The sequence below is a fragment of the Motacilla alba genome, chromosome 1 (genome assembly GCF_015832195.1).
Source record: "Motacilla alba alba isolate MOTALB_02 chromosome 1, Motacilla_alba_V1.0_pri, whole genome shotgun sequence".
Classification (NCBI taxonomy): domain Eukaryota; kingdom Metazoa; phylum Chordata; class Aves; order Passeriformes; family Motacillidae; genus Motacilla; species Motacilla alba.
In genome coordinates this window covers 108624636-108638033 of record NC_052016.1, presented here as the reverse complement: position 1 = coordinate 108638033, position 13398 = coordinate 108624636, and the positions used below count along the sequence as shown (strand labels likewise).

Genomic DNA, 13398 nt, shown 5'->3' with positions numbered 1-13398 from the left:
TGTCACAGGCTCTGGGGATGTTGGTGGCAACAGGCAGTGCCGGGGAGCCTGCCCATCCTGGCCCTGTAAAGTCAGGGAGGCTGTCCTGGGCTGGCAGAGGGACACTGGGATAATTGGAGCCTGCTCTGGTTTTCCTCAGCCCTGCTTCAGAAGGAAGAGGTTGCAGTTACTGCTCCAAGGGGCAAGATGCAGCCACATGGCTGCTGGTCTGGTCTACTGTTACAACCAGCGCCAGTTGGCTTTAAACTCAATTTGTTGTCCCCAGGCATTGGGTGTTTTGACAGTGCTTGTATGGCTTTATAATGTCATAAAGCTGATTTAGCCTAATTTGTTGTCAGGGTTTCTGGAGCCTGTGGTCGAAATTCAGTTAAACCAGACCTCTCTGTGAGCAGAGTGGGCTGGGAGGTACCCTCAGCATTGATGCTCCCAGTAAATGCCTCGGAAGGAGAGGAGGGAAAAGCTGAGCACCTGCAGCCAGTGCCACCAACAAGCTCTGCCCGTCCCAGCTATCCTGTGGCCAGCAGGAGGGGCAGCAGTGGATGGATGCCCTCTCTGCCTGCTGCGGATGCTGTGGGGAATGACTCAGAAAAGGACAGCAAGGATTGGGGCAGTTGGTGCAGTAGATGCCACCACCAGTGTGAAACGCTTCTTTAAAAAAAAAAAAAAGAAATTCAATTTCTTTTGAACTTGCTTCTGCCAACTGCAAAATAAAAATGACAGCAGCCAATTCAGTGACCGCCTTATTTTACTGTAGCATAGCCCTGGGGAGAATTCACATTATCAGAAGGTTTTTTGACACTCTGGAATGGGTAGGCTGAAATAGAAGCGGACAGTGACAACTGGGATGGCCATCCCAAGGGATGGTGAAATCCTCAGCCTCTGCACTACAATAAACAGATGACATCTTTCATTAGCAGTTTCTTGGAAGGAGAAAAACAAAGTAGCTGAGTATTTTCAATTAGAAAAAAAAAAAGATATTTAAAAAAATACACTCAGATGACTAAACATTAATGAATCCATCAACACTTTATGTTCTTCTGAACATTGTCAGTTCTGCCACCTCAGGGAAAAATAAAAGGCTTTAAAATACTTAAAAAGCAAGAGTTTGACAGAACTGATGCTATGCTTGTGTGAAAGTCTTCCATTTCTGTATTAAGCAAGAAGGCAGTGATCCTTCAGCCAAGGAAAAGAGAAACACACTGCCTTTCCTAACCTCATAGTGCAGATTCATTTTCCAAATACTGAACTGGTGTCTGCTGCTATCAAAACTTGCAGCAGATTTTGGCGTGACACTGGTGCCTATGGGTGATAGTAGACTTGAGACACTGAAGCTGCTCCTTTGAGCAACTTCTCATTATATGAACAACTGCAAAAACCTTCCCAAAGCTGTCCAAGAGGAGTCTTAGAAATAGGCTGGTGGCAGCTACGCAAAGGCAGGCACAGTTAGCGTGTGACAGCATCCAGCTGATGGCTTTATAATGGCTTTTTTTACTTAGACAGTCCTGGTGCCCTGCCAGGAACATGTAATTTGAAATCGTAACAAAAGTTTTCTACAGATATAGCCACAAAAAACGCAGAGCCCTCCAAAAGCTGTCCCCCTGCTCTCGCATTTGTCCTTCCATCAGGATCTGTGTGGTTGTGATATTTTATGAAAATCCCTTTGCTAGGATTTTCTTCTCCTGAGAAGCAGAGAAGGCCTCAGCTTCAAGTGTAAACAATTTGTGATCTGCTGCTGTGGAATGCAGCAGGTGCTTCCTCCATTGCTCAGTGTGGGATGTTTCTCCTTGGTGGCCAATCCAGGAGGCAGCAGCTCTCGGACTCTCTGGGAACTTTGGGAACTTTGTCATTCATTCCTTTCTATTCCCGTCTCACCTTCTGATGAATCTTTCTCTCTGTTCTTTGTAGTATAGTTATAGTGGTTTTTTTTTAAAATGTAATATATATCATAATATAATAAACCAGCCTTCTGAAACAGAGTCAAGATCTCTCCTTCCCTTCACCAAGACCTAACTGCCCAGAAGACCCACGGTAATAGATGGTGACCCCAGACGTGTGGCAATAGATCTGGTTTTGCCAGTGAGCTGTGTGAACTTTGAAGCCAACAGACAGCAATTCACCTCCAGCTCATTTCCACAGACAAGTGCAAAACTGTAACCTAGCAGAACTTTATTTTAATTGTACATTCATATTTCTCCATTGATGTGGGCGGCTTTGTACACTGCCGAGTGATAAAAGCTACACAGCTCTGCTCTTTTATGTGCATTGATTTCAGCCATCAAAGAAACGCTGAAAACTAACAATAAACAACTTTTCCATATAGCTGTAGTCAGGCTGGGAAAAATCACGTGATTCTTCTTTCCCCTCCTGCCCCCTGGCAACCAAATCCCCTTGACTTTTAGGCTTTTCTGTTTTAAATGACTGATAACATTACGTAAGATGGTTTGCTGTGGGTGTCTCAGAGTGAACCTGTCCTAGGTGTGCACCAGGCTGTCGCACTCACTCCTCTGGGAGCTCACTGGGCGCGTTGTTAGCAGCTGTTGTGACATGCTCTTTGACACTGCTGTGGGACAAGATCATTTTTCTTAGCCTGCTATTTTTCCTATTATTTTAGGCTCATCACAAGTCAGTTGTGGCACTTTACAGCTTACAGACGTTTTACATGACCTTCTTTGTAGACTGAAAGCGATTCAGAAATGAGAAGAGAATGCCGCAACCAATTAGCACGTACAAACATTTATTTTGAAATTTCCATTCCGACTGTTATGAAGAGTTACATCATCAAAGCACTTTATGGCAGTGAAAATAGCTCTTACCCCTCTGACTCATCCATTACTCCATTAAAGCTGCAAAATGTGCAATCTGCTTGAAAAATAGGTTGCTTTTTATTCAGTTTCCCATGAAAAGTCAAAATTTGGTAACAAAACCAAACAAAACAAAAGAAAAAAACAAACCAACCCAGCTTATAGGGCCTCTACATCCAATCCTCTCCCACTTCCCCCAAAAATAACTTACAAAGATAGTTTAAAGTTTTAAATGAGTTTAAAACCAAGTGCATCTTTTTTTTATTAATTTTTCTTCTTCTTCTCATAATAATCTTAAAATTCTAAAAACCCATAATTTACTTTCTTGGAAAAAAGGCAGCCAGCCGTTGCTTCTTGATTGGAAGAATATGTATCTCCGGCGAGTTCATTTTCTTTAGCTTTACGCTCCTGTTTTTGACGGGTTTCCTGAGGGCCTCGGCGCTGTCCCGAGGCTCGGGCGGGCTCTTCACATCGTAGCACTGCAGCACCGAGTCCTGGGGCAGGTCCCTTTTGAAGGAAAAGTTTTTGGTGGAGACCCCCGACAGGCCCTTGATCTTGCCGCAGAAGATGGTGGGCACGGCATCCTTGACGGAGACGATGACTTTGGCCGTCTGCGAGGTGCTGACGATCTCGATGTTGTTGCCGGCCTTGGGCTCGCAGCCCGCCCTGCCCGCCTGTTCCATCAGCCACTTCTGCGGCTGCCGCAGCAGCTCGGCCGCGCCGCCGCCCGCGGCCCTGCCCTCCGCCTTGCCCGCCGCCTCCGCGGGCTTGCAGGGGCCGAAGGGGGCGGCTGGCCCGGGGAGCTTGTCCGGCGCGGGGTGGGCACCGACCTCGGCGGTGGTGGCGGAGCCAGAGCCGGCCGCCTCCCCGTGCGGCCCCCCCGGCTTGCGACAGGAGGCGAGGGACAGGTCCAGCGCGCCGTCGTCGGGCGGCGGCGGCGGAGGCGGCGCCGCCTCGCTGGCCCGAAGCGCGGGCGGCCCTTTCATGGAGAGGTCCAACGCCTCGTTCTCACCGCCCATCTTGATGACAGTGTGCCGGCTCAGCTGGGGAAACTCCCGTGCGTGGAGGAGCTCGAACGGCTTCGTCTCCTCCTTCTCCAGGGGTGTCTGGGTGCCCTTGCAGGAGTGGGGGGTGAAGAGCGGCGGCTTGGGTGGGTCAGGGGCCGCCTTGGCCTCGGCGCCGTGGGGCACGGGGATGGGGACAGGGATGGGGATAGGGATGGGGACGGGCAGGGGCACGATGACGGGGTAGGGCACCAGCAGCGTGGCAGGGGGCACCAGCGGGGACAGGGGCGAGCTGAAGGCCTGCGGTGGGAGGGTGGCGTAGTCGGGGGGCGGCTGGCAGGGGGCTGAGCCCAGGGCGCCCTGTGAGGGAAACAGGTCCTGAAGGACGGCGGCGAATCCCGGCGTCTGAAAGACCGGGGGCAGGACGGGCTCCTGCGCCTGGCCGGAGGGCTTGGGGTCCAGGAGCTGGGGCTGCCCCACGGGGGTGGCGGTGCCGGGGAAGAGGCCGGCGTGCAGGGGGCTGGCGGGGCAGGCAGCCCCCGGGGGCAGCACCAGGGGCGAGTTCAGGTGCTGGAAGACGTGCTGCTCCAGGAGGACGGGCAGCGGCACGGGGCCCTGGGTTGTCATCACGTAGGGGGTGGCAGCATTGGCGGCTGGCATCTGTGGGGCTGCGCTGCCGGCGACCTGCAGGTGGATGGGCAGGACCACGGGGCTGTCCCCCAGGCAGATGGGCTGCAGCACGGTGGCCGCCACCTTCAGGGCCACCCCGCTCTGCGACTCGGCCGGTGGCGTCAGGATGGAGGGTGCGGGCACTGTCACCAGCGGGGAAAGGGCTTTCTTCATCAGGTCGGCCGAGTTGATGTTCCAAGCCTCTGCTGTGATCAGCTGAGCCACCCCATTTTCCAGCTTGTTGTTGGCCATCGCCGAGGGTGAGTTGGTGACATCCATAGGCAGGTTGGGGGCATCCTTGTACAGCTCCTCCATGTCGCAGGGCTTCTTGGGCTCTGGCGGCACCACCTCTACATCGCTGTCAGCGGGACCCGCGGCGGCTCCGCGCTGCCAGGAGCATCAGCGCCGACATAATTTGGCCTGCAAGCCAGAAGCATATTTTAGGCACCACATAAATCTCTTCCCTAAAATAATATTTGCAATTGCCTTTGAAGACCCCGTCACCAAAGAAAAGCCGTTAAAGCATTTCCACACTTCAAGCTAATGGCTCCATAATACAGTGTACTATATATACAGAGATGCAGGACATACAAACAGCCCTGAGTGTTGTGCAAAACATTTTGAGGAACTTATATTTAGCCATAAACATGGGCTTAAGGACTGCCAGCAGCCAAGAAACCCTCTCAGTACGCAGCCTGAAACAAGGGCTCAGGATGCCCATTCCACATTTTTAAACACAGCTTCACATAATGACAATGCATGTCAGAGCTGAGTGACAGCATGTTGTTTTAACTCAACAGAAGCCCCAGAACAAACATTTCTAAAAATACAGCACCCAAGAAATATTCAACTATTCGTGAAGGGTACATCATTCCCCTTCAATACCCGTCCCTTTTTCCTCCTGAAACTGCTGTGTGCAGGATCAGAAAGGAGCATGGCCATGCAGTGGCAAAACAAAAGCCAACCAAAACTCCAGGGTTGCCACAGAGCTAGACAGAGACAGTAATGTGAACCAGGCACCTGATTCATTAAAGACTTGGAGAAAAAAAACCCAAAAACAATGTAAAATCCAGTTTGACAGCCCAACTCTTTATATCAACCAAGCAAATGGCAATTTAAAAAGGGCAGGGATGGTTTCTGTTCATGATCGTGGTGAAATATGCAGCCTCTTTCCCCTAAAGATCAACATTTGCCACCCCTGGGGAAAAAAAAAAACAAAAAAAGTCAGCAAATTAATGGTACTATGCATCCATTTATTTAGAAGGATAAACAATTTGTGCCCTGTGAGCTGCTGCCAGCAGCCTTTGGCTGATGCCTGGCTGCTTCTCCTGGTGCTGCCCGTGCCTCTCCCGAAGTGTGAAGAGAATCCTCCCATAGTAATAATCACCATGGAAACTTGTCCAGTTTCAATCCTGTTACCAGGGGGAAGCACCAGCACACCCCAAATGTACATTTTTACCAGCACACAGCTGAATCCTGCTCCCTGTGAGCAAATGATGTGCCATCACCACTGCCCAGTACCCAGCACAAGGGAGCAAGGCACTTCCCCATGTCCTGCAGGCACACTGGCACTGGGATGCCAGGAGATGACAGGGAGGGCAGCACCATCTGAAATGGAAATTGTCTGGGTGAAGGGCCCCAGCCTGGTGATGTGCCTAAGAGCATATAAAGAACTCCTGGCTTCTGGTGCTTACAGAAATCGTTTGCAGGCACAGATGTTTTGTAAGAACAAGAAACCTGCAAAGAGATCAAGGAAAAGGGGAAAAATCAAAAACCCACAAACAGAGGCTAAAAGATGTCCAAGGCAAGGAAGTGGGAAATCTATTAAATCTCTCCTGAGACCTGTGAGTCCTCGGATTTGGCAGTGAGATACTACAGAGAGCACAGGACTACCTACAGAAATGCCAGGAGTCGATAGCAGAGGCTGGTTGGGTGAAATGCTAATAATTTATCAGGCACATCTGAGTTCTTAAAAAAGATTTTTAAAAGTAAACACATGAGTCATTTATTTTCCCCTCCTGCTGCTGGCTTAAGGAGAATAATTCTGGATTTTTCCCATCTCATGAAATGTTCTACAGAAAATATTCATAAATACAGGGCTGGGTTTTTTTGGTTTGGTTGTTTTTGTTTGTTTGTTTCCTTTTTTCCAGCTTTGGCTGAGACAGATTACAGGAAGGCAGAGATACCCAAGGATTGAAAACAGGAGCCAAAATCAAATTTCTTATTCAGAAAGTGACAAGTATCAGTAAGAAAATCATTGGGCCAGTGTCGTTTTGTAAATAAAAAAAAAAAAAAAAAAAGGAAAGAAAAGTAATTGTTTATAAAAATAGAGACTATGAGGAGACAGCTCAGCAGATTAAGCTGAAAAAAACAGACATAGTCATTTCTGTTAAGGAATTAAAAAGCCATTTTCTCTGCTCTTACATAATCTCTCCCTCCCTGCTTTTCAAATGACCATTTTGGTGTCTGCAGTGCACACCATCATCTTTGCTCCTCCAGCTGCTGCAGCACAGCTGAGTGTTCTGCACATGACACTGCCTCTTCCCAATGTTTCTGTTTGCTTGAGAAGTGTGAGACTGCAGTGTTTCGTAGAGAATTAATGATCTGGTGGGGACAGAAAATGACCCCTGTTCCCCTGGTAAACCCATTAAACACTGAGAAACCGAAAAATTAAGATGAAAATTATGCTGTGTAAGAGACTTGAGGGATTAGCATGCTGTAGGGACCCATGGAGAAAGAGACAGATCACCATTGAAGATGAAAGTATAAAACATAATAAAATTCCCCCATTGCTGCTTTAAAAGGCGACAGGGCTGGAGGCAGAGGAAATACCAAGATGAGGGGAAGAAGAGCTCATCTATCACCCTCAGAAACCATGGAGAAAAGCCTGTAAGCTTGGCTGCTTTTTTCAAAGCACAGTCAAATATTGTTTTCCACACTGAATCCTATATGTGCCTGGGATCTGTAAATATACATTGTTGGGGGCCAGGTCACTACCTCTGGGAGGGCCCCACTCTGTGAGGGGAAGGACACAACAAAGGTGAGGTGCAGCCTTTGACCCAGGTTTATGGGATTGGAGTGGTTTTTTTCCCCCTTACCTTTCCTATGTAGAAGTGTACCTTTCTGTACTTCCAGAACACCTGCTTCTAGAGCATGTCATCACTACAGAAAAAAAAAATTACATATATAAAACATATATACATACTTAAAATATTTCCTGATCCCGCCCACAGCCTGCAATTTGGCAGTAGCTGGCTGCCAGGTACAGTGGAGTCCGGCACAACTTGATCCTGCTCCCTGTAAAGCTATTTTTAGTTTCATTTGGGAGGGAATCCCAGGGCTGCTAAACATGTGTTAGACTAAAATCTTTTATCAACGTCAGTAAGCAGGCAGAGAGAAAAATATCCAAGTCCCCAAGCCTCAAATGAGGAAACTTTGAAGATCTGAGATCAAGAGACAGACTGAAGTTGTCCAAAGGTTTTTTTGTAGTTCCTGGACTCCTTTTTTATATACTATGTACACAGCGTACACCATACAAAACCCTAAATCCTCATGGAAGTGACTGAAACAAAACTAAATTGTCAGTATAGGTACTAACAGTTATAGCTATACTATACTTCTATAATAAAAAATCAACCTGAAGCATGGGCTGGGGTTGGGGGATTTTTGGGTCTTTTAAAATTGCTGCTTCATGACACGTAAATGATTCAGTTATCAGTTTTTAGAATAAGTTTCATGTATCTAATATACATAAAAGAAGGTAATGTAATCTAGAGGAAATGCCTTAAGTTTCCTCTGCCTATCAAACCTCAGTCCTGGACAATCAATTTCACTTTCCCTACTTATCTATTTTATATTTAATTTGCTGTTTGTTTTAACTGAAAAGAAGCTTGGAGCACTGAAACAAGCCCTACTGTAAATACCCCGAGCTTTCCCATCAGGCTGCTGATAAGAGCGAAGTTCATGGCACTAGGCAATGATGTGTGTGACTGTACAGGAAATGGTATCTTAGCTATACACGAATGCTTTGGAAGGGTAGTGATAACTCCAGCTTATTTTTTTATCTCCTGCTGATGGCTGTGCAAGACTTTTCTCAGGGCTGCTGTGTGCCTTCCTGTGGGGCTGCAGCACAGCTCTCCCTGCTCGTCTGTACCACGGCTTGTACCTCGTGTCGACACAGAACTCAAATTATACTGTGCACACCATGGGAAAGGATTAGACGTTCCCTTTGTGGGATGCCTAGCTCAGTATCTCCTGGAAAAATAGGGCTTCCCTTGAGTATAAACACAGTAACAAACAGAAAATTAAAAATCTTAACTTAATAGAGCTGCTTGGGGACAAAATTATGGTTGGATATGGACTTCAGCGTTTTCCCAAAACTTGCTTTCCGATGTCACTGATCCAACCTACTACAAATCATCTTCCATGCTACAAATTTTGGTCTCTCTAGTTTCAGCCATACACAAAGGCTTTACCATATTATTATTGGTGTTTGTTGCTAGAATAGAAGAAATGTATTTGAATAAAGTGAGCTTTCATATAGCAAATACATGGATGGATTACTACACAAATAACACACAGGTGGGCTCTCCCACATGTGGAACCCATAAATGATTTCTGCAGTGTTTGCCTTTCACATTTCCCTCTGATTCACCTATTCATTCAGGCACCTGGGACTGAGAATCCTGGCTACCCTGTGTATGCTTTTAGTAGTGTAATCCTCAAGCATCAAAGGGCAAAGGAGTAATCAAGTCACCTCTAGTAGTGAGCTTGCCTTCCCCCCTGTGCCGCACCATTTGTGGGGCTGTTTTTGATACACCACACACATCAGCTGGGTGCAGAGGCACTATGAGGGCCAGGGGGGCCTGTCCCCCTTCTGCTTGCAGATGGGCTGATGCTGAATGCCTCCAAGGTATGGGGCAGGCAGAGCGGAGGAGACCCACAGGATATTTCCTAAGGCGAGCTGGTCTTCGTCTGTAGCAGGCGCAGGCCCTGCAAACCTGCCTTGGCGTTCAGAGGCAGGATGCTGAGTCATGAGGACTGGATGTTAGGAGCCCCTCTCTCCCACTCTCAGACCCTTGTTTATCTCTCTGTAAGGCTATAGGTCACTTTCCTTTAACCCTTACCATTGGACAATTCTCGATCCCCTCTTGCCCTATATAAACCCCTGTTTCTGCACGGCTCAGTAGAGCCGCTGTCCCTGAGACCCTTCGAGACACTTCATGGAAGAGCTACAAAGAAGACCAATAAAGACATCTACTCGGAACCTCATACAGCGCTCTCCTCTCTTTCCTGGTCTTCCGAATGCCTGCTGCATGCCCCAGCCGAGCCTAGCAAGCCCACGAGCTGAAATCACTCATGAGCTGAGAACCGCTAAAGCTGAATATCACTAAAGGCTTGCTAAGGCGCAGGCTGGAGGCACTGCCAGAGCTTGGGCTGATTAGCCCCACTCAGAGCTGAGCTATCCGGCTTTGATGAAGCTCCTGGGTACACCCCGTAGCCCAGTCAGCGGCATTATTTGTCCTCTTGCCAGCTCATAGCTGGACCCCAAACACAGTCCCACTGCCTCTGAAAAAGGAGCTCAATGACTACTGCTTGGTCATGACAAAAAGGGAATCACTGGGCATGCACTTCTCTGTCTCCTCTTAGGGGCACCAAGGGAACATCCCAGTTTAGCTCTGCTCTCTTCTGTCGCAGTCCCTTGACCCAAGCACCCAACAACTAACTCCGTGTTAGGATTTAGGAGGTACTATTCAAAATCAATTGAAGGCAAGGAGAGAAAGGCATTGGAAAGATGGGCAAGATTCACTCTGGCACCAGCCAGAGAGAGAAGGGAGGACTACACCAGGGTATCACTGCCAGTATGGAAGCTACACCCACAGCCTTTGCTGCCCATCCCTCTGCACATCTCCTGCTCACCATGCACTGCCTCATGGTACTTCTTACTCTATGGAAGCTACACTGTGGAGAATAAGCTGAATGCTGCCAAGGAGCAGTTAAAATAAGCACCTCATCAAACAACTTCAAAAGATGCTAGAAAAATAACACTCCAATGCAAATCGTGCAACAAGTTTACTTTCCACTGCTGCATTTGTGGATCCTTTCAAGAAGCAAAGCTATTTGTGTCAAGGCTCACATCCAAGCTGTTAAGCCCTGGGGAAACAAGAGAGAAACGAAATCATTACAGCAGCGCAAAATGGCATGTTATAGATGGACATGGACAATATGTATACACTGCTTCAGCACACAGCATGATCATTCTCAAATGCAGCAGTCTGGCTAACTGATGGTACTTCAGTCTTTTAAATAGTTCCGTTGAATAAATACCATGGCTGGCTGCCTATTGCACAGGCTAATCGCCTGCAAAGAGCACGTTAGAGTCATAGATTTGCTAACTATATTGCTGTTGTCAACAATTTGTAGTTAGCAATCCATTCTGGGGAGAAGTGAACTCACTTTTTTCTCGTTTAAAAACAAATCAGAGCAATTGAAAAAAAAAATCCTATCATGGGCCTGAAACCAGTGCCTTCACTCCCAAGGGCAATATATACAAGACAGACAGTAAATGCTGTGGAAGGAATAGAACATTTTCCTCACAAATTTCAACCTGTACTCAATTTTTATACCAAATTTGAAAGCCTCACAAACCTCCCTACATTTGCAGTGGAAACTGAGACATACCCTAAATGTAAGGGAGATGGCATTTGCTGTTGTACTCCTGGATGCCTTTTGCCTTTTTTTTTCACTCCATTCACAAACTATTACACTAGTTATTACACTAACTGGTTGTAACATTTAACTGATGGGTTCTGCTTCCAAAAGGACCACTGCTTGCACCATATACACTATTACATGTAAGTCAAGACTATAAAAACAGGGCTACCTTGAAATTATTTCAGATTGATCTTGCTATTCCCAAATCCTCAGTATTTCTCATATCTGTGGCATAGGCCTGTTCCTGGGGTCTCTGAACCATCATGCTCGCAGGAACCTTTCACCAAGTTTCTGAAAATAAAACCTTTACAGTCGTAGTTTATTTTTTATCCTTGGTATTTTACACAAACACCTGCACAGCATCAACTTGCTTAACTTCCAGTGAGCTGAACACACACTCTGAGGTGGAGACAGTGCATGGAAATCTGATGTATGAAATCTGACATGTGGAGGACAAATGTAAATTTGCCAGCCATAGTTACTGCTGAGTCACGTGTTAAGGGACGTCCCTTCAACCCAGCTGGGGCATCTGACTCTGTGCAGCTTTTGTGCTCCCAATTTCTGTTCAAACTGGGAAGGCAAGTTACTGTTTTTGTGACTGTAGAAGTACCTGTTTAAATCAGCTTTCCCCCTATACAGCTGGCTGTGTGCAGATGTCTCCTTCAAAGCATGAGGCAGTCCCATGAGGCAGCATCACATCTGGGACAGATGTGTCAGTACCCAGCCCTGAGCACCTACCATGAGAAGGTGCTGCCTGCACAGCCCTGGAGGACTGTCTTCTCACCAGCACCTTCCCAAAAAACAAACTTCCTCCAACAGAGATGCTCTAGCCCATCATTTTTGTGGCTTGTGGTCAACTTGGTGTCCACCAGGACACCCAGGTCCTTTCTTGCTGAGCTGCTTTCCAGGTGGGTGGCCCCTGGCACGTACTGATGCTTTTGCCCAGGTGCTGAGCTTTGCACTTCTCTTTGGCAAACTTCACGAGGCTCCTGTGAGCCCAATTCTCCCACCTGCTGATGTCCCTCTGGACGGCAGCACAACCCTCTGATCAGCCACTCCTGCCAGTTTTGTGTAATCTGCCAACTTCTGCAGGCACACTGCGCCCACCATCGAGATCCTTAATGAGGAGGCTGAGCAGGGTGGGAGCCAGCACTGACCTCTGGAGTACAGCCCTAGTCACCCAGCCCTTTGTGCTCTTTGTGCTGCTGGGCCTGTTCCTCCCGTTTCCAATCCACTGCCCCCTCATCCAGCCCTGCATCGGCTGTGTGTCTGTGAGGATCTTAGGGACACAGTGACAAAGGCCTGCCTTGATATCAACTGCTCTACTCTCATCCACCAGGCTTTCTTCTCACACAGTAGGTCAGCTTCCCACAGGGAAGGAAAACTGACAGTGGATTGCAAGTCTAAAGAATGTCTAAATTAAAACTATATGAGGGAAAAAACTGAACTTACTCTAGGGATCTGTCTTGCATCAGAGTTCCTGAGATTTACTATACCTTAACCTCCTTGGCTTTCATGCATGCTGTGCACCCATGTATTTACTTTTGTAGTGGGATCATAGGAAGAATGCAGATTCATGCTTGCATTTTTAGGCTCAAAAAGTGAAGTGCATGATTTTCCTATGGGAAAAAATATTTTGAAGAATTTTTCTTGTCATTAAAAATCCCATTTCGCTGATTATTTAGTATCATTTTCAATCAAAACATTATATTCGCCAGCAAAGCAAAGAAAAATGAGCTGGTTTGAGTACACAGAGCTAAACAAAACAAACAAGAGAGCCCTTACTTTACAGTAAATTTTAAAACCCATGCATTTTGTTTTCCTAGCAATCAATACACCAATGATAAGAAGAGGAAAAGGATACCAATTAAACATAATTGCCAGCCCTGCTTCCCCCAAAACCTGAAACAAAAAGCACTCAGTGTCAGCCTAATAAAATATTTGTTCCTTTCCCAGTCAAGTGCTTTATTAAACAGCCTATAAAGCATCTCAGTTCTTACAAAGGACTTCCAAGTTTGCTATCAGTGAAATGACTTCAAAGCCTCATTGGTTCCTCCGTGGAGGTTTGTTCACTGCTCTGAGACACTCGTCTCCCTATTTTGTCCTGACTCTCTCCACTGATCCCAGGCACAGATATTTTTACCACATTCACGTGATGTTCTCCAGCATCGGATGAGCATCAGTGTGGCAAAGGCTGCCATCCACTGCTC

At 47.1% G+C, this 13398-nt stretch overlaps 1 protein-coding gene across 3 annotated transcripts in view; it reads right to left on the bottom strand.

The window, feature by feature from the left end:
- Positions 1-2717: 2717 nt before the first annotated feature.
- The window catches only part of RAI2 (retinoic acid induced 2), a 46068-nt gene continuing 35387 nt past the window's right edge, over positions 2718-13398 (bottom strand). For 2 of the 3 annotated variants that reach the window (XM_038138773.1, XM_038138790.1), the window contains exon 2: positions 2718-4894. In XM_038138773.1, coding sequence (XP_037994701.1) covers positions 3119-4789 — 1671 coding nt within the window. In that variant the 5' untranslated portion in view covers positions 4790-4894 and the 3' untranslated portion in view covers positions 2718-3118. Of the gene's footprint in view, positions 4895-7572; positions 9584-13398 lie in introns of those variants that run through there. The other variant, XM_038138782.1, reaches the window with a different exon arrangement.